The 21,557-nt window shown below is 42.7% G+C and overlaps 1 protein-coding gene across 1 annotated transcript; it reads left to right on the top strand.

The window, feature by feature from the left end:
* Positions 1-5,156: 5,156 nt before the first annotated feature.
* On the top strand, positions 5,157-10,350 carry LOC124292452 (fibrinogen-like protein 1). The gene is made up of 4 exons (XM_046729535.1): positions 5,157-5,501; positions 6,829-6,928; positions 7,230-7,570; positions 9,450-10,350. Exons 1-4 carry the CDS (start codon positions 5,217-5,219, stop codon positions 9,759-9,761), a joined length of 1,038 nt encoding a protein of 345 aa, XP_046585491.1. The 5' UTR covers positions 5,157-5,216; the 3' UTR covers positions 9,762-10,350.
* The last annotated feature ends 11,207 nt before the right edge of the window (positions 10,351-21,557 follow it).

The raw sequence follows: 21,557 nt of genomic DNA, 5'->3' as shown, positions 1-21,557 counted from the left end.
CTTTGAGTATATTACAATAGAAATAAGTGTTTACACACACTCGTTGCAAGAACGTTTGTGTCTGTAAAACATAAGATCACAAAACAATCGATAGTTTACACGTGTTACACGCAATAGCTCAACACATGTTCGTGCCAACTGATTCGACATTTCACACTCTAATGGAGAGTCCTTATCTCTGTTGACCCATGTTTCTGTCATTTGTATGGACCTTCTACACACTTTCATACAGGGGGGATTTGTTAGATTTCAATGTTTGTGTCTGAACAGGCAGTGCGGTCTGTTGGAACCCAACAGAGCCCAAATTTTGATAATCGAACACGTTCAGAACGTACACGATTAACGACCACAGCACAATAAACGATTGATCCGGAACCAGGATCGATTGAATCAGGATCAAACAGCGAAGCAAATTACCAGAAACTTTCATCAGGCTTCTGGAGTAGGAATTACGGGTCTGACAATTGCATGTTCGTCTTGCTAACGTCCTACTGGCAACAGATGTCAGTATGTCACGGTAACATTTCCCTATACAAGGAAACTAGGGTAAAATAGCTAGACATGCAAAGTCAAAGGGGTGTGGTTAACTCAGTTTATTAACACGACACAGTGGATAATCAATCAAGGGGAACAAAGGTGCCCACAACGACATATCACGACACACCTCTGCTTATTGTTTGATCTGCATTCTAGAAGTTGTTGGGTCAATAACGAAACATACGATGTTTCGGTGTAGATTTTAACACCGTTTTCAAGGCAAAAGAGATTGCAGCCAAGTATTTAGAAGTTTATTTACGAGTATGTTGTGAAAAACATTAGATTAACGTTAACAACAGTATGTAGTTGAATAGCAAAGGGTGGAGTAAGAACAACAAATACCAGGGACCATGAAGTCGATAAGCTGATAGGGTGGTGTTAATTGATAAAGTCTATAGCTTGACAAGTTATTGAACCCCACTCTATAAATATTGTGCATGGAAGGTTATTGGACAGTAGTATCAGAACACCTTGCTGACAACTTTCGATGTCCCGTTTACATGGCATGTGGGTGGATGTTTTGTCTTTCACGAGCACGGTATAAGTTGTTCGTTGGTCCCTCTGGACCCATAGGTTGATGTATCCTCTATGTCTGTTTGTTCCCCGAGCCTGAAGGGTGAGGGGAACATAAACAAACATAGAGTGTACATTAACCCATGAGTCCCGAGAGACCAGTGAACAACGTATTTATCTTACCGAACACCTCAATGTTAATTTTGAACTGTTTGAAGCACGCGTATCGTATCATAAAAAGGAGTACCAGAGTTAGGCAATTAGCCATTACTAGATTTTTCAGATGATATAGATTCTTGCAGACGACATGAAAAACAAATTTAGCGTTATATCCCTTCCATCGATTTGCATTCGCAACGTACATCATACGTGGCTCAATAATACGAGATAAAGATTTACTAACATGAAGTGAAACATTCGTAACTACTCGCGTCATTCCGGATGGCGTCTCGTACCCCTCTCGTGGCCATGTTTACGACTAGGCCCTGTCTAAGCACAAACGGGCACGGAGATGAAAATAGTCTAGTACTTGTACCAAGGAAAGATACATCTAAATTTCCAAACATGGCTACTCCAAGAATATCATATAGCTATATCCCGTGGACAAAACAACTATACAGTCATTCTCTTTGTAAGTATGTTTCAGTGTTGAAAGTTGCTGATCCTTTAGCTCAGAGTTTATGTTTAAATTGTGCTTTGCATAGTTAGCGAAGTTTCAAAGTTCAACGGTGCCGCCATTTTCATGCTTCGGAATGCGTTTTACTACGCGCAATTTGATTCGTTGGCTACGATTCTTGGCAATAATGGCGTACGATAGGGGTACGAGTCTTCTTGTAGGTCACGGAAAGAGGCGAATAGTTACGAATGGAAGTGAAAATGATAGAAGATCGCTCAGCCAATCAAAAAACGACATTTATATGTGAGGTAAGATAAGGCCGGTGGTCACCGTGCACGATTGCTCCTCGTGATCCATAGAACGCCAAGGCCAGCAATGAATCCAGACCTCTATATCATTGAACACATCTTGAGAGACAAGTTCCAACCATGTTGGAGGAATGGAACAGTATGCGAATATGCATGAATGTTTCACAAACTGTGACGATATTACACAAAACTGATACAAAACGTCAACCCTTACATTTCCCACCTTACCCTATCGTCATTCGAGACTGATGGAGGGCATTACATCTTTCGTCATACTTCACTATCGATTGTAAGATGATCCCAATTCGTTCATTCATAGCATACAACAATTACTAGAAATCAATATCTCTCAAACTTGTTAAAATATATTTTCGAATAGCTCCTACTTGTGTGACAACTGTACAATGGAAATTACAGCACTGTTTATGGCTGTAATCAAGTTCACATTAGTTTCATGATTAATTCATCAAACTGCCACCATTAGTTGCAAATACTTTACAGCTATGTAAATCTGAAATCGAAATCCACTCAAAACAACACATCAATATTAATCTGTTTCCACAATTCAGAGGCATATCGATTCCTTCGGTTTGCAGATTTTCAGTTGAATCAATGGCGGAATATATAATTCAGCGTCAAGAGTCATTATCCTTTCTGGACCTGAACACTTATCTAATAGGGATTCTTAGTGGATATGCAGTACATAAGTTCACCAACACAGTCAAGTAGTCAAGATCCAGATCCACAAAGCGTTCGTAACTTTACGACCTGTCGTAACTCTATAGTTTATCATGGGCTTAAGAATATCGTAGCGCTACGAACGTTTTGTGGATCGGGACCCTGACTACTTGTATTGGTGAACTTGTTTTTGATATGTAAATCATTTATTACTGCAAAGTATTTGTGAGTTGAGTTTAACGTTGCTCTGAACGATATTCCATCTGTCACAGCTTGTAAGGAAAGTCTTAAATGATGCATACCTCAGAAGTATACCACTTTAACAAAACCCATCAGCACGGGTAAGATATTTAGAAAACTAACTTCCCGGTGAAATACATAATGACATTTTAGAAAGTGGTCAAATGTAACATATGTTATATTTGGGATTACACTTTCTCAGTTAAGTACAGATTCTAGTACTTTTTGGGGGTTGAGTCCCATCCGGGATTCGAACCCACACCCTCAGAGTCAGGCACTTAATCGCCAGCACACTAACTTCCAGGCGGGATTCCAACAAACAATCACAGGTTCCTGGCGTGCCCCAGGGGCGTAACTCTGAGCTAGACAATTGGGCTGTCATCTGACCACCATTACACGACTTGCTCAACGTCATCAGCAAACCGGGGTTCCTGCTGTTCGTCCCCGTACCGGACGGCAACGGGTGACAACTCATGCACAAGATCGGTTCATCCGGGTCACTCATCTAAGGAACCGAACTCAAGCAGCAGCAGTAACAGCAGCCTTTGTTCTTGGGTCAAGGGGAGCAGTGCCAAGCGATACGATTAGGCGTCGTCTTCGGGCTGCTGGAATCCACTGCCGAAGGCCATATGTGGGGCCAATTTTGGCACGTCAACAACGCCAGCGACGTTTGCAGACCTCACACAGCAAGGGTGTCGATGGATTATCTGGCTCAAAACAACATTAACGTCTCCTTCCCCGGATATGGCTCCCATTGAACATTCTGGGACGAAATTGGACGGAGGATTGCTGCAGGTAGACAGCCACTCACACTTGCACAGTTGGAATAGAGATTAGTGTTTGAGAGGAACCAGTTGCCTCAGGCCTTCTTTCAGAGTCTAGTGAACTCAATGAGGCCACATTGCACGGCCTGTGTGCAAGCTCAAGGTGGCTATACGCGCTACTAAAGAGACTGTCACTTTTCGCGTTCAGGGGTATCTCCATTTGACGGACTGTGATCAATTTGAACTTATTGCAATTCAATGTCAACAGCAACTTTTAGCTGTTACATTGACAGTGTTTTCTATAGAATAAATGATTAGACATAATTTGGACTGTCTTCTATTAAAACAAATTGACAAAAAGCCAGACTTGCGTTTCTTTTGCTGTTCAGTATATTATAGTACTATTATACTAACATTTGTATAGCGCCAATATCCAGCCCAGCTGCTCAAAGCTGCACAGGTTTGTGTACTGTTCACTAGGGGTTGTGACAACACTGAGAGTGTCTCCACACAAAGTTGACTCCAAGGTTTTTACACCCGGTCACAGGTGGGCTCGATCCCAGCACCTCATGCCCGCTGGATCACTAGCCTGGCGCCTTAGACAGCTCGCCCACCGCGCCCATTTTGATTATTCTTATCTGCACCAGTCTTAGTGACCTGATTTTATTTGTATTTCTGATAGTACGGTGATGATATTACTTTCTTCAATGGCAAACAACCATGATACTTAATGCTTGAGACTGGTTGGTAAATGGTTTAACTAATCGATAAGTTTTAATACTTGGTTATGAATGAGGTGGACTCATGCATTATAAATACCAGTTTCGATGTTTCATGTACGTTGAGCAGGATAAAGTGAGTGAGTGAGTTATTATTTAACGTCACATCGGCAATATTTCAGCCATATCGTGACGAGAGCACGATAAAGAACCCCGGACTTGTATCAGTATATACCACCCGTTGTAGCTGAAGTTACAGCAACACAAAGCCTTTCAATTGCATATTCCTTAACCTGTTCTATGTGTGTATAGATGGCGTTTACATTTGGTCTAAATAATGTCATACATAAAAGTTTTGAAACAACTACTAATCAATATTGAAAATAACCATGAAACTGAACACATGTGTTTCGTTTAAAAAAATATTACAGGTTTGTTTAATTAAAACGAAATGGTACAATTGGTAAATAATTCACGGCGTATTCCATGATCAATTCCGTCTCTGGAAGCCTAAAAATATCCAGTTAGTTCAATATAATTGATCAAAATGAATTTACAGTTCCTACCTATGAATATCGCATGCTACAGTTGCTATCACTACATATAGCCTACAGCCATTGCAGAGTGATTTTATCTGTATTATACAACCCCTAAACCTGCGCATGCCTGGATAATAGCAATATTGATTCAGTTATACACGGGTAATGGTTTCTTGATGGGATTATCGAGTCGCGTGAAAGCATTGACAGGAACGGTTTCAGAAAAGATACATCCCAACAACGACTGAAGACAGTGGTACGTGAACCTGCTGGTGGGCTGCAAGGAGAAACCTTCTTCCGTTATGTTTCTCCTAATTGTGCTTCATTTTTTAGCTGTCTGCGGACAAGAGGACATCACTTCCAACTTTTTTGAAAAAGTGGGCATATGTTCGGTGGCACCAAGCGTGATTATTCAAACAAAACAGGTGAAATCTAAGATAGGCTGTGCCTCGATTTGTGTGGTTACGGAAAATTGTAAATCATTCAGCATTAGTAGAATCGTGCCGAGGATGTGTTACCTGAATAACGACATCCTGGTCGACACCGGGTGTTCGTCTGTGACGCATGCGCACTACAACATGATACAGGTAAGTTACATATTATGTAGTGTAATGACCTATTTTAATTTCCTATTTCAAGAGAAAGTATGTAAAAAGTATACCAGTAAAGAGTTTCGTGAACACTTACAATAAAGTGTATTGACTATGAGGTACCATGTCTTTGGATAATGTATTTACAGGCCACTTAATGTATTTACTACACATGTATACAGATTATATAACCTTCAAACCTATTACATCCTTTTAAACATATTATTAAACAACGTATTTGATGCATTTATTGGTCCCCGATACACGACACACACCCTGAAACATCCCACTCATTTGGAATATCAGTAAAACAAAAATCCAAACAATCTGTTTCGTAACATCACATTGTATAAACAGAAAAACAAATTATGAACCACTATGAAATGAGGTTTGAGCACAGATAGGTCCAAAAAGGTAGATCTTCAAATGTTTTTCTAGTGACTAATATGCTCATTAGACACAATGTGGTCAAAGGAGTTTATCGTATTTAAGGTCTCCGGCCCACATATTATACATTTGTAAAATATACAATATACAGATAATATACAATACACATAATGGAGAGAACAAAATGACAGCCTATTGTCAAATAGCGTTTTAAATTGTTTAACATTTCTTAGTGTCATACTATGTTTGATAAATAGTGATGTAAGAATATCATTATCCTTTTAAGAAGACATCAAGGATGTAAAAGCTAGAGCAGGTGGTTTTGACAAAAACGGACGTGGAATGTATTTGCTTCTGAGAATGGAGTAGGATGGACAAACCAGCATAAAGTGGATTTCATTCTCAACTGCGGATATACATAACGGACAAATTCTCCTGTACTTATCTATGGAGATTTTCCTGCCTTCGTTAATCATTAAATCTAACAAACCAAGTCTAAATTTGATAAAAATATTTCTTAAATCTTTAGAATATAAAATAGACAAATATATTTCAGTCTGAAGTAAACTTTGAAATGACCTGTAACAATTATTACTTTACGAACAACTATGGTCATAAGGAAGTGCAAGTGGCGATGCACTCTCAAAACATTCATTATTATCATATCAACATTGACTGACTCCTATATATCTCCCATTTTTTTCAATCGTAAGATAAAAATGAAGTTCCCAATTTTTTTCGAAGAGAATGTAATAGTTTCAAATTGAATTCTTTAGTCTTCCCCACTACTAACTCAGTGTTTATTGTAAGTTATCAGTCCCAACGTTCGAATATTTAACGTGAAAAACGCAAATTTCAAATGTCCTGCCAGAACGTTGATCTGAGGCATTTCTAAACTGCAAAGTTATGTCTCTCAAGTGTATCATATTTTGTTCAGGACAACCCCTGTCTCAATGGAGGGATCTATGACAAGGCCACACAGAAGTGTCGCTGTTTCAACAGTTACGTGGGAGAGTACTGTGAGAGGCTTATGTACGGTGAGTGAGACCCATTATGGAGATCGGGATAGAATTGGTGTTCACCGACCAATGTTTTTCGTAACAGGCGAGTAACGGCTTAGACTGGTCAGACTCGCTAATTATATACTATGGCGTCTCGACCTGGATGTTCACATTATCAACCACTCGTTCAGGAATTAATGCTTTTGCTGATCACAGTGTTAATAGTTAGACAACTGATCCATATTTGATTTACAACGCCGTAACGTCAGAGGTTTGTACAACGATGTAAGGAAATATAATGTGAAATAAATTTATATGCTTCAAATTACTATTTCAGATTGTTACGATGGCTATCAATCTGGGCATTACGATGGGGAGGAGAAGGCATTTTATGTCCACCCCACAACCTCACCCTCGAAATTCAAGGTGTTTTGTGAAATGCAACGGGGTGGCATTCTCATCGTTATGAGAACGGCGACGTGGTATAGTTCTGAAGACTTCAACCGCACTTGGGACGAGTACAAGGCAGGCTTTGGGAATCTGGAGGCGGGCGAAAACTTCTGGCTTGGCAATGAGAGACTATACTTTGTGTCAAACTATCGGAATATGACCTTAAATATCCAGATAGTCTATGGGAACAGCTGGAATTTCAGACAACATTACTACAGTTCGTTTAAGGTAATCAGTAAGAAGGCGTTGCGTTTGTGCCGTGTTACATTAATTCATTTTCCTTATATAAGACGGCATAAATAAATCAAACGCGGTCCACACAAACTGGTAGTATGTGTGAGTGAGTTTAGTTTTACGCCGGTTTAGCAGTATTCCAGCAATATTACGGCGGGGGATACCAGAAATGGGCTTCACACATTGCACCCATGTGGAGAATCGAACCTGGGTTTTCGGCGTGACAAGCGAGCGCTGTAACACCACGAGCATATACCCCCCATAAACTGTGGCAGTGTGAGAAACGTTCAAAGCCGCCATTGACCTCCGATCCATTTACTCACCTAGTTCAACCAGTCGTTGTCTAAGGCCATTTCTACCCCAGAATCCATCCTTGTTCAAATGCTTCAAATTCATTTGTTTGATTTGAATGTCGGAACCGTCATCAAACAACGTTTGACGTTCTTTGAAATGTTTGTAGAGAGAGATTAGAGTCAGGAAAACGTTAATTGTTGTGAAATGTAAACATCAAATCCTGGAGTTGGTGAAATAATACTTGATGAAAGGGTAACTGGAGACAGTTTTGTGGCGAGTTTTTTGTCAATCAATGCATAGATCTAGATATGATGCAGTTCTTTTCTTTCTTTCTTTCTTTTGATGTTTAACGGCGCACTCAGCAATATTCCAGCTATATGGCGACGGTCTGTTAATAATCGAGTACGGACCAGACAATCCAGTGATCGACAGCATGAGCATCGACCCTCGCAGTTGGGATACGATGACATGTGACAACCAAGTCAGCAAACCTGACCACCCGATCCCGTTAGTCGCCTCTTACGACAATCATGGGTTACTGAAGATCAATTCTAACCCGGATCTTCACGCGCATTGACCTATAACTATTTATGTATAATTCAGTGTAGTAAGTCAGTGGAAGGGTATTGACCGTTATTGGAGTTCTTCCAACACCAAATGTCAATAAGCTGCAAATTATTTCTAAAGAAAAATGTTGTTCCCATGGTGATTCCAGCCATGTTTTCACTGGTGGGTGTGTTTGTACGTTAATGAGCAGTTATCCTCGTGTTATATGTGTCAAATAACTTATCGAACTAGATTCAAATGGTTTTATCTTCAGCGACATAAAATCGTGAAAGGCAACTAATGGGATCGGATGGTCAGACTCGCTGACTTGGTTAGACGTATCTCCATTGCGTACGTAGATCGGTGCTCATGTCAATCACTGGATTGTCAAGTTCAGACTCGATTATTTACAGACCGCCGTCATATTTCTGGAATACTGCTGAGGGCGGCTTTAAACATCTAACAAACAAACAAACAAACAAACAGTGCTTGTGACATTGTAGACTAACCTAACTTAGAGACCGCTGTTATAAAACTTGAATATTGCTATATAACAATATTGCGGCCTTAAAAACAATTAAAAAACAGCAACAAAAACAGAAATACATTCGGAAAACACATTTGCCTCGATACTTTACTCTGTCAATAAGAAGAAATTTCAGTCTGTTTTCATGGTAAGGCAATAATTATTTTAAACCCATCATAAACCATTTCTTAATAGGCTTATGTATGTTCATCAAGTTCTTGGTTTGGAAAGGGACACGGCCACGGGTACCTGCATTGACAAAGGCGCCGCCAATCGATATGCAGAGTTTCGTTTCTTCGGAATGCCACAAACCTATATAATCGTGGGCTGATTCCTGGTTTGCTTTGATAATGTTCCTCGGTGCTTTAGGCTTCCCCCAAAGTGGTAAAGGACAGAAATCTTCACCACTTTGAATTTTCCTTCTGTATGACAAACGGAGATATGATGGAAATTCATTAATTTTCGAAGAAACTCACGCATGGTACAAAAGCTCTGATTATTTTCCAGATATCTGACGAAGCGAGTAGTTACAGGGCTTCATATGAGAGCGCCTATACCCACAGCAGTGCCAATCACCAACTCGGCAACTGCATGAAACAGCAGGGAGACATGATGTTCACCACCATCGACCGCGACAACGACCTCAACGCTGGTGGGAACTGCGCACAAATACATCAGTCGGGCTGGTGGTACAACAACTGCGGTGGTTGTAACCCTACAGGAAGCTGCAGCCCAATTCCGAGTATGTCCAGAACTCGGATCCGACTTACGCCAAAGTCCCTGTGGTGGGCGACAAGACGCCCCGACTTTTGTCGGTAACCCTAGAGGTTTTCTCATAACAACGGCTCGGTGGGTAACCCCGTAGATAAAGTGTTGTGTCATTGATGGATTTAAAGTTAGTGTCCCCGCCATGATATTTCTGGAATATTGCTTAAAGCGGCGTAAAACCACACTCGCTCACTCAAGCTAATGTTCAAGTTTTTATTCCGTGTTATCGTACTCAGACGGCGAGAATAATATCAATCACTGGATCGTCTGGTCAATACTCGATTACTTACCGGCCTCGTTAAACAGACACACATGGGAGTATTGTATCTCTTTAATAAGAGATAACACTCATTCTCACACTGTGTTCACTACATATACTTAACGGCATAAGAAACGCAAGTCATGTTGGTTTTTAAGTGTAGAATCACAGTTCACTGTTGACATTGATCCTTTATAAAACTTCATTCTGTCTCGTTTTTGCACGTGCAACGCAAATCACATGAAATTGCATACATTTCCCCCTTGGCCATCTTTTAAAACTAATCAAGCATTTTACCCTGGACATTGAAATGGGACGGAAAACATGACTCATTTATCTGAACTCCAGAGCAGCGTTGCTATTTAGATGCTACGGGCCTGATCAACGTCAACTACAGTGGACAGATCAACGTCAACTACAGTGGGCGGATCAACGTCAACTACAGTGGCCGGATCAACGTCAACTACAGTGGGCGGATCAAAGTCAACTACAGTGGGCGGATCAATTTCAACTACAGAGGTCGGATCAACGTTAACTACAGTGGTCGGATCAACGTCAACTACAGTGGACGGATCAAGTCAACTACAGTGTGCGGACCTACGTCGACTGCAGTGGCCGGATCAACGTCAACTACAGTGGACGGATCAATTTCAACTACAGTGGGCGGATCAACGTCAACTACAGTGGGCGGATCTACAAGAACTACAGTGGACGGATCAAAGTCAACTACAGTGGGCGGATCAACGTCAACTACAGTGGGCGGATCAACGTCTACTACAGAGGGCGGATCTACGTGAACTACAGTGGGCGGCTCAACGTCAACTACAGTGGCCGGATCAAAGTCAACTACAGTGGCCTGATCTACGTGAACTACAGCGGGCGGATCAACGTCTACTACAGTGGCCGGATCAACGTCAACTACAATGGGCGGATCAACGTCAACTACAGTGGACGGATCAACGTCAACTACAGTGGGCGGATCAAAGTCAACCACAGTGGGCGGATCAATTTCAACTACAGTGGGCGGATCTACGTCAACTACAGTGGTCGGATCAATGTCAACTACAGTGGTCGGATCAACGTCAACTACAGTGGGCGGATCAACGTCAACTACAGTGGACGGATCAAGTCAACTACAGTGGGCGGATCAACGTCAACTACATCGGGCGGATCTACGTCAACTACAGTGGCCGGATCAACGTCAACTACAGTGGACGGATCAACGTCAACTATAACGGGCTGATCAACGTCAACTTCAGAGGGCGGAACAACGTCAACTACAGTGGGCGGATGAACGTCAACTAAAGTGGACGGATGAACGTCAACTACAGCTGGTGGATCAACGTCAACTACAGTGGGCGGATCAACGTCTACTACAGTGGGCTGATCAACGTCAACTACAGCGGCCGGATCCATGTGAACTACAGTGGCCGGATCAACGTCAATTACAGTGGACGGATCAATTTCAACTACAGTGGGCGGATCAACGTCAACTACAGCGGCCGGATCCATGTGAACTACAGTGGCCGGATCAACGTCAACTACAGTGGACGGATCAATTTCAACTACAGTGGGCGGATCAACGTCAACTACAGTGGGCGGATTAAGGTCAACTACAGTGGCCGGATCAACGTCAACTACAGTGGGCGGATCTACGTCTACTACAGTGGGCGGATCAACGTCTACTACAGTGGGCGGATCAACGTCAACTACAGTGGGCGGATCTTCATGAACTACAATGGGCGGATCAACGTCAACTACAGTGGGCGGATCAAAGTCAACTACAGTGGACGGATCAAGTCAACTACAGCGGCCGGATCAAAGTCAACTACAGTGGGCGGATCAATTTCAACTACAGTGGGTGGTTCAACGTCAACTACAGTGGGCGGATCAACGTCAACTACAGTGGGCGGATCAACGTCAACTATAACGGGCTGATCAACGCCAACTTCAGTGGGCGGATCAACGTCAACTACAGTGGGCTGATTAAAGTCAACTAAAGTTGCCGGATCAACGTCAACTACAGCAGGCGGATCTACAAGAACTACAGTGGGCGGATCAAAGTCAACTACAGTGGCTGGATCAACGTCAACTACAGTGGGCGGATCAACGTCTACTACAGTGGGCGGATCTACGTGAACTACGGTGGGCGGATCAACGTCAACTACAGTGGCCGGATCAGAGTCAACCACAGTGGCCGGATCTACGTGAACTACAGTGGGCGGATCAACGTCTACTACAGTGGGCGGATCAACGTCAACTACAGTGGACGCATCAATTTCAACTACAGTGGCCGGATCAAAGTCAACTACAGTGGGCGGATCAATTTCAACTACAGTGAGCGGCTCAACGTCAACTATAGTGGTCGGATCAACGTCAACTACAGTGGCCGGATTTACGTCAACTACAGTGGACGGATCAATTTCAACTACAGTGGTCGGATCAACGTGAACTACAGTGGGCGGATCAACGTCAACTACAGTGGCCGGATCAACGTCAACTACAGTGGCCGGATCAATTTCAACTACAGTGGCCGGATCAAAGTCAACTACAGTGGGCGGATCAATTTCAACTACAGTGGGCGGCTCAACGTCAACTATAGTGGTCGGATCTACGTCAACTACAGTGGCCGGATCTACGTCAACTACAGTGGACGGATCAATTTCAACTACAGTGGTCGGATCAACGTCAACTACCGTTGTCGGATCAACGTCAACTACAGTGGACGGATCAACGTCAACTACAGAGGCCGGATCAAAGTCAACTACAGTGGGTGGATCAACGTCTACTACAGTGGGCGGATCTACGTCAACTACAGTGGGCGGATCAACGTCAACTACAGTGGGCGGATCAACGTCAACTACAGTGGCCGGATCTACGTCAAGTACACTGGCCGGACCAACGTCAACTACAGTTGGCGGATCAACGTCTACTACAGTGGCCGGGTTTACGTCAACCACAGTGGGTGGATCAACGTCAACTACAGTGGGCGGATCAACGTCAACTACAGTGGGCGGATCTACGTCAAGTACAGTGGGCGGACCAACGTCAACTACAGTGGGCGGATCAACGTCAACTACAGTGGGTGGATCAACGTCAAATACAGTGGGCGGATCAACGTCTACTACAGTGGCCGGATCAAAGTCAACTACAGTGGACGGATCAAAGTCAACTACAGTGGCCGGATCAACGTCAACTACAGTGGGCGGATCAACGTCAACTACAATGGGCGGATCAACGTCAACTAAAGTGGACGGATCAACGTCAACTACAGTGGGCGGATCAACGTCAACTACAGCGGCCGAATCTACGTGAACTACAGTCGTCGGATCAACGTCAACTACAGTGGCCGGATCTATGTGAACTACAGTGGCCGGATGAACGTCAGCTACAGTGGGCGGATCAACGTCAACTACAGTGGGCGGATCAACGTCAACTACAGTGGGCGGATCTACGTGAACTACAGTGGGCGGATCAACGTCTACTACAGTGGGCGGATCAACGTCAACTACAGTGGGCGGATCTTCATGAACTACAATGGGCGGATCAACGTCAACTACAGTGGGCGGATCAACGTCAACTACAGTGGACGGATCAAGTCAACTACAGCGGCCGGATCAAAGTCAACTACAGTGGGCGGATCAATTTCAACTACAGTGGGTGGTTCAACGTCAACTACAGTGGGCGGATCAACGTCAACTACAGTGGGCGGATCAACGTCAACTATAACGGGCTGATCAACGCCAACTTCAGTGGACGGATCAACGTCAACTACAGTGGGCTGATGAAAGTCAACTAAAGTTGCCGGATCAACGTCAACTACAGTGGGTGGATCAACGTCAACTACAGTGGGCGGATCTACAAGAACTACAGTGGGCGGATCAAAGTCAACTACAGTGGCCGGATCAACGTCAACTACAGTGGGCGGATCAACGTCTACTACAGTGGGCGGATCTACGTGAACTACGGTGGGCGGATCAACGTCAACTACAGTGGCCGGATCAAAGTCAACTACAGTGGCCGGATCTACGTGAACTACAGTGGGCGGATCAACGTCTACTACAGTGGGCGGATCAACGTCAACTACAGTGGACGGATCAATTTCAACTACAGTGGCCGGATCAAAGTCAACTACAGTGGGCGGATCAATTTCAACTACAGTGAGCGGCTCAACGTCAACTATAGTGGTCGGATCAACGTCAACTACAGTGGCCGGATTTACGTCAACTACAGTGGACGGATCAATTTCAACTACAGTGGTCGGATCAACGTGAACTACAGTGGGCGGATCAACGTCAACTACAGTGGCCGGATCAACGTCAACTACAGTGGGCGGATCAACGTCAACTACAGTGGACGGATCAAGTCAACTACAGCGGCCGGATCAAAGTCAACTACAGTGGGCGGATCAGTTTCAACTACAGTGGGTGGTTCAACGTCAACTACAGTGGGCGGATCAACGTCAACTACAGTGGGCGGATCAACGTCAACTATAACGGGCTGATCAACGCCAACTTCAGTGGGCGGATCAACGTCAACTACAGTGGGCTGATGAAAGTCAACTAAAGTTGCCGGATCAACGTCAACTACAGTGGGTGGATCAACGTCAACTACAGTGGGCGGATCTACAAGAACTACAGTGGGCGGATCAAAGTCAACTACAGTGGCCGGATCAACGTCAACTACAGTGGGCGGATCAACGTCTACTACAGTGGGCGGATCTACGTGAACTACGGTGGGCGGATCAACGTCAACTACAGTGGCCGGATCAAAGTCAACTACAGTGGCCGGATCTACGTGAACTACAGTGGGCGGATCAACGTCTACTACAGTGGGCGGATCAACGTCAACTACAGTGGACGCATCAATTTCAACTACAGTGGCCGGATCAAAGTCAACTACAGTGGGCGGATCAATTTCAACTACAGTGAGCGGCTCAACGTCAACTATAGTGGTCGGATCAACGTCAACTACAGTGGCCGGATTTACGTCAACTACAGTGGTCGGATCAACGTGAACTACAGTGGGCGGATCAACGTCAACTACAGTGGCCGGATCAACGTCAACTACAGTGGACGGATCAATTTCAACTACAGTGGCCGGATCAAAGTCAACTACAGTGGGCGGATCAATTTCAACTACAGTGAGCGGCTCAACGTCAACTATAGTGGTCGGATCAACGTCAACTACAGTGGCCGGATTTACGTCAACTACAGTGGACGGATCAATTTCAACTACAGTGGTCGGATCAACGTGAACTACAGTGGGCGGATCAACGTCAACTACAGTGGCCGGATCAACGTCAACTACAGTGGACGGATCAATTTCAACTACAGTGGCCGGATCAAAGTCAACTACAGTGGGCGGATCAATTTCAACTACAGTGGGCGGCTCAACGTCAACTATAGTGGTCGGATCTACGTCAACTACAGTGGCCGGATCTACGTCAACTACAGTGGACGGATCAATTTCAACTACAGTGGTCGGATCAACGTCAACTACCGTTGTCGGATCAACGTCAACTACAGTGGACGGATCAACGTCAACTACAGAGGCCGGATCAAAGTCAACTACAGTGGGTGGATCAACGTCTACTACAGTGGGCGGATCTACGTCAACTACAGTGGGCGGATCAACGTCAACTACAGTGGGCGGATCAACGTCAACTACAGTGGCCGGATCTACGTCAAGTACACTGGGCGGACCAACGTCAACTACAGTGGGCGGATCAACGTCTACTACAGTGGCCGGGTTTACGTCAACCACAGTGGGCGGATCAACGTCAACTACAGTGGGCGGATCAACGTCAACTACAGTGGGCGGATCAACGTCAACTACAGCGGCCGGATCTACGTGAACTACAGTCGTCGAATCAACGTCAACTACAGTGGCCGGATCTACGTGAACTACAGTGGCCGGATCAACGTCAGCTACAGTGGGCGGATCAACGTCAACTACAGTGGGCGGATCAACGTCAACTACAGTGGGCGGATCAAGTCAACTACAGTGGCCTGATCAAAGTCAACTACAGTGGGCGGATCAACGTCAACTACAGTGGGCGGATCAACGTCAACTACAGTGGGCGGATCTACGTCAAGTACAGTGGCCGGACCAACGTCAACTACAGTGAGCGGATCATCGTCTACTACAGTGGCCGGGTCTACGTCAACCACAGTGGGCGGATCAACGTCAACTACAGTGGCCGGATCTACGTCAAGTACAGTGGGCGGACCAACGTCAACTACAGTGGGCGGATCAACGTCAACTACAGTGGCCGGATCAACGTCAAATACAGTGGGCGGATCAACGTCTACTACAGTGGCCGGATCAAAGTCAACTACAGTGGCCGGATCAAAGTCAACTACAGTGTGTCTTGTGTCCCTTCCCAGGACAAGGCAAGCCGTTTTAACAGTTATTTCGAAATTACTGATATTTTCAAAGATATATAGGGTATAAAGGGTAAATTGATCACGTAAATTTGAGAAACATCAAAGAAATCATTCCTCTAGTGAAAAGGAAACTCTGTCAGCTCTGTCGGCAATTTGTAGTGTACCTTGATACTGATTTTTTTCCCCTATTCCTGTGTGCACTGATAACCATCAGCTGTTTTTTCTACATAAAATGAAGACCAAATACCAACGGCTAATGTTCTGGAGTTCAGGAAGTAAACATATTACAGGAAAATGCAACATAATAGTTGATACAATACTATATTTAGACTTGTGCAGAGTTCAAGAATGACTGCAACCCTGTAGGCATGTCAAGTGAAAGAGTCTTTTTCTTTGGTATAAGGGAGCTAACTCTTCCCTCTGATCTCACATATCTGAAGTTACAAAAATACCGATTGTGTGGAGGACATTCTTATCCTGGATTCTCTGCATAGGCCATTGATGGATAGGAATATTACCATCATTTTCTTTATTGTATTATATTGCCTTTGAATTTGGTCTGCCGCTGTCATACCTTTGTAGTGATTTGCATTGATTTGTAAACATTAGAATACAATTGTTAATTGCATCCCTTCTCTATCTTGTTTGTCGGGTTCACACCTATTTCTTTGATGGACTGATAACCGGTTTTAGTTTCAGCTTGCACATCAACACGTCTCGAGCAGGGTTGATTGTGAAGTTTCAACTATATCGTGAACATGTGTTTATGAATCATGATCAAATAGTGACGACACCAGGTGTTCGCAAAAAGGGGTAACCATCAAAAAGGGGTAGCCATCAAAAAGGGGTAACCATCAAAAAGGGGTAACCATCAAAAATACATGCAGTTATTTACCTAAAAGCACGTGAAAGTGTGGTACACGTCAAAATTGGGAATTGCATCGGACATCGTTTTTGTCACTGAAGCATCATGTATGGTAATGTCCACATGTCCAGCTTTATTGAGACGTGAAAGTACTACTCCAAATCAACAACCACCGTCCACCCTAAAGCTGTCCAATACCCATCCAATGCTCCTCTTGGAAAACCACCAAATCCTTCTTCACTGATTCAAGAGAAGGTGTAGTGGTTAGAGCGTCCGCCCGGAGAGCGGAAGGTCGCGGGTTCGATCCCGACCGCGTCATACCAAAAAACGTTAAAATATGGTTCTTGTTGGTCCCTGCCTGGCGCTCGGCTTTAATGGGTACAACAAGGACTGGTCGGCTCGGAGTCAGTATAATGTGTCTGAGTGGGGTATTCCTGCTTCACTGCGGTATGGTATCTCAGTGGGCTAGCACTATAAAGCCAGCTTAAGTCTGGGTTAGTACAAGCAGCCGCACATACACATACACACGCATGCACGTCGTCATATGAGCGAAATATTCTCAAGCACGGCGTTTAACCCAATTTCACCTCACCTCACCTCACCATGCTGTATAAGTTATTCTATTTATGCTATTCTAAGGTTGATTGTTATCTGTAACCTTCGAAAACAGCAATGTTTGAAACGTTCGTAAATGATTCTAAGACTATATGAGTGACGACGGAACATGTCTTTCTTGCTTGTCCTATAGACAATTTTGAAGGCTTATGAAAAGTTGGTGTGCTAGGAAAAGGGATGGATTGTCCTTATTTTGTTATGGAGAAAAGGAAACTGTGTGGGGTAGCTCTAATGAGCTCAGTGGTGCTTTTAACGGTTTGGGCATTTATTTTTGCCAAAGTGAAACGAGCAAGCTGTGACAAATCTCCAGCCTGTGTAAACCAATGAAGAGTCCCTCTTCTTCCATAGAATGACCGACATGGAAGCTACAATGTAAAACTTCACTAGTCAAGCATGACTCTAACATCACCACTTGGAATAAAAAAGGCTTATGCTGCTGTTCTGTTTCAACCCCACCCCAATCAAGTCATATACCCCCACCCACCTGGTCCTAATTAATCTATCAATCTGCATTGCTAATATTGGCTACCGGTTTGAAGCAAGCCAGAAGCCCTTAGGCGTTCCACGCGTTGTTCACTACGCTTTCTTCACGAACAATTATATTAAATGAAAGTTGCAGATCTGTGAGCCCATATACTATATTCCTAAATAGTGGTAGTTATTTCGTCAGTGGATTTGTTGATTAGCAATCTATTTAAAACATAAAAATTATCTTTTAAACTTCTCGTAACATCGATGAAGTAAACATGACAGTTTGTTTCAACTTTATATTTTCAACTGTAATCTCTTTTCATAGACAGAACCAGAACCAACAGTTCCTTGGGCAAAACAAACCTTGAGAATAACTTCCGATGGATTTTTTATGCAAAACCAGACATTAAGGAAAGCCATGAATTTTAAGAAAGTACGACGTGTGTGTTTTTAATTGCTTCCAAAATAGCTCCAATATAATATCGCCTCTGTAGATTATGTAACGTCTCTATGCAGTGTTCCCAGTAAGCCCCTCCAGTAGCAAACTGTCTGATAACAACATTGTCTGTTAACCTTTTTCTCTTCGTAAACGATTGATGTTTTCATCATTGCTACTTCCTATGTAAACACAGTGCATATTTTTCTTCTTTGATGGGCATTTTAGAAGTTGAGTTGATGAAGAATAATGACAATTATTATTGATATACAACTTCTAAATCAGCCATTGCCGACCACATCAAAGCCCATCCTAACCACACCATCAAATGGGACAAGACCAAAACCATTGTAAAGAACCAGTCAGACTACAAAATTCGTAAACTTTTGGAAGCAGTACACATCAAGAAGATAGGACCCGCCCTCAACAGAGATGAAGGATACTACATTCCCAATCAATATATTTCTTGTGTACATTACCTGTTTCATTCCAACTATGTACATCAACCCCATCCATTGTATAAACATCCACCTGGCTTCCTATCAGTTGTATAAGCTCTAATTCAGTCCTTGTATGTCACCCTACTGGCTTCCTATCAACTTACACAATCTCTCATACAAACGTTGTACATCAACCTCATCTAGTGTATAAACAACTCATTCCCTATCTACTGTAACAACAACTCCTGTATATATTATCTCAATTTGTTACTCATGTATCACTTGCTTGACAACGACATTAGAACCTTTGTCGAAACGTCGCCTCCACAGAATAGAAGAAGTTGTACATCCATAATAATTGTCATTATTCTTCACAGTGCATTTTGTTCAAAACGTTCGGATTCTAATTTCAAAATGGCCTGGTACCTTCTTGCAAAACAAATCCAATTATTAGCCACTGTTTGACGATGTTTTTCTAAATATTTAGAATAGTCTTTCAATGCATGTTAATATATAAAATTGTTTACCTAGCTTCGCCCATTGTATTTTTACTTCAAAAGTGAACAGCCGATTATTTTAACAAGCATCCGATCTAAATTGGAAATGTACTTGGTAAATTTTGTGAGCAAACTGGTATGAGCGTGAATGTAAAGAAAACCAAGATAATTGTGTTTAGAAATGGTGGTCCCTTGCGCTCATATGAAAATTGGTTTTATAATGGCAATGTTATTGACACTGTATCATTTTACAAGTACCTTGGAATTATGTTCACTCCTAAATTAGCCTGGAGCAGAGCTACATCTTGTCTTGCATCACAAGCTAATACGGCAATATTCTCTGTTAAACATTTCCAAAGGAAACTTGGCAGCATTAATTGTACAGATTAATTTAAGATTTTTGATTGTATGATATCACCTATTCTATGTTATGGGTCTGAAATCTAGGGCACATCCTACTGTAATACTATTGAATCTGTCGATATTAAATTTTGTAAATATGTTTTGAAACTTGGAAAATCCACCTGTAACAATGTGGCCTTAAGTGAATGTGGAAGAGTGCCTTTACAGTTTACTTATACAACCAATGCAGTGAAATACTGGTGCAGACTTCTAAACATGCCTGGCTATAGATTACCAAAACAATGTTATTTTATGCTATTATCTCTAGACAGGGTAGGACGAAATTCATGGGCAACTAGAATTAAAAATAATCTTTTTCAATTTGGTTTTGGATTTGTTTGAAAAAGCCAGGAAATTGGTGATCACAGAATATTTATTGAATCATTTAAACAGAGACTACATGATAATTTATTCCAATCTTGGCAGTCATCTTTGGACAGTAACTGTAAATATTTTTACTATAAGCAATTCAAATCTTTGTTAAATGTAGAGAGCTACTTGATAAATATTGATATCCCTCAATATTTAAAAATTATATATGCCCGATTTCGGTGTTGTAATTTTAAACTAGCAGTTGAAACTGGTAGATACATTAATGTTGTACATAATGAAAGGCATTGCCTGTTTTGTAAATTAAATGGTATCTGCGTTTTTGAAGATGAATGGCATGTGTTATATATCTGTGATGCATATTCTCATATCAGAAATAAGTACATATCAAAATATTTTAGTAAATGTCCATCAATTATTAATTTTATATCTATATTACAGAGTAAAAATGTTAATATCATCAAGGATGTATGTCTATTTTTATACTTTGTTGACAAGAAACACAAATCTAAATGAAATACATATGTGCTCTAATTATCCATCAATTTATGTATATGTATTTTGGGCCGGAGGCCTGTTACTGAAATAAAATTCTGTTCTGTTCTGTTAATTGGAACTTATGACTAATTGGCTTCACAACTCAAAGAGCGATTTGTCTGACATTTTACGAAACATTATGTCTCGACAACATTCGTGATCAACTCGTGTTATTCTGGTACAGGTCTTCTTGCGGGTTACGTACAGGAGCTAGTGGTGACAAGTGCCACAACTGCGCCGGAAGTAGGAGATGCACATGCGAGAAGCGTTTAGCGGTGCACATAGAGCAGTCGTCCTTAAGGTGGTCAACAAAACACTTTTTAAAAGTTTATTAAGACGCACCTTAGTGCAGATAATACTTCTACTCCTGCTCGTGAAGATCCGGGTTAGAATTGATCTTCCGTAACCCATGCTTGTCGTAAGAGGCAACTAACGGGATCGGGTGGTCAGGCTCGCTGACTTGGTTAACACATGTCATCGGTTCCCAATTGCGTAAATTGATGCTCATGCTGTTGATCACTGGATTGTCTGGCCCAGACTCGATTATTTACAGACCGCCACCATATAGCTGGAATATAGCTTAGTGCGGCGTAAAACTTAACTCAC

The sequence above is a fragment of the Haliotis rubra genome, unplaced genomic scaffold (assembly GCF_003918875.1).
Source record: "Haliotis rubra isolate DU_JTF1 unplaced genomic scaffold, ASM391887v1 Scf518, whole genome shotgun sequence".
Lineage (NCBI taxonomy): Eukaryota > Metazoa > Mollusca > Gastropoda > Lepetellida > Haliotidae > Haliotis > Haliotis rubra.
This window is presented reverse-complemented; position numbering and strand designations above follow the sequence as displayed.

Coding starts and splice junctions, on each gene's coding strand:
- LOC124292452 (XM_046729535.1), top strand. CDS start 5,217: ATGTTTCTCCTAATTGTGCTTCATTTTTTAGCTGTCTGCGGACAAGAG. Junction 5,502..6,828: donor CGCACTACAACATGATACAG/GTAAGTTACATA, acceptor TATTTTGTTCAG/GACAACCCCTGTCTCAATGG. Junction 7,571..9,449: donor ATTACTACAGTTCGTTTAAG/GTAATCAGTAAG, acceptor ATTATTTTCCAG/ATATCTGACGAAGCGAGTAG.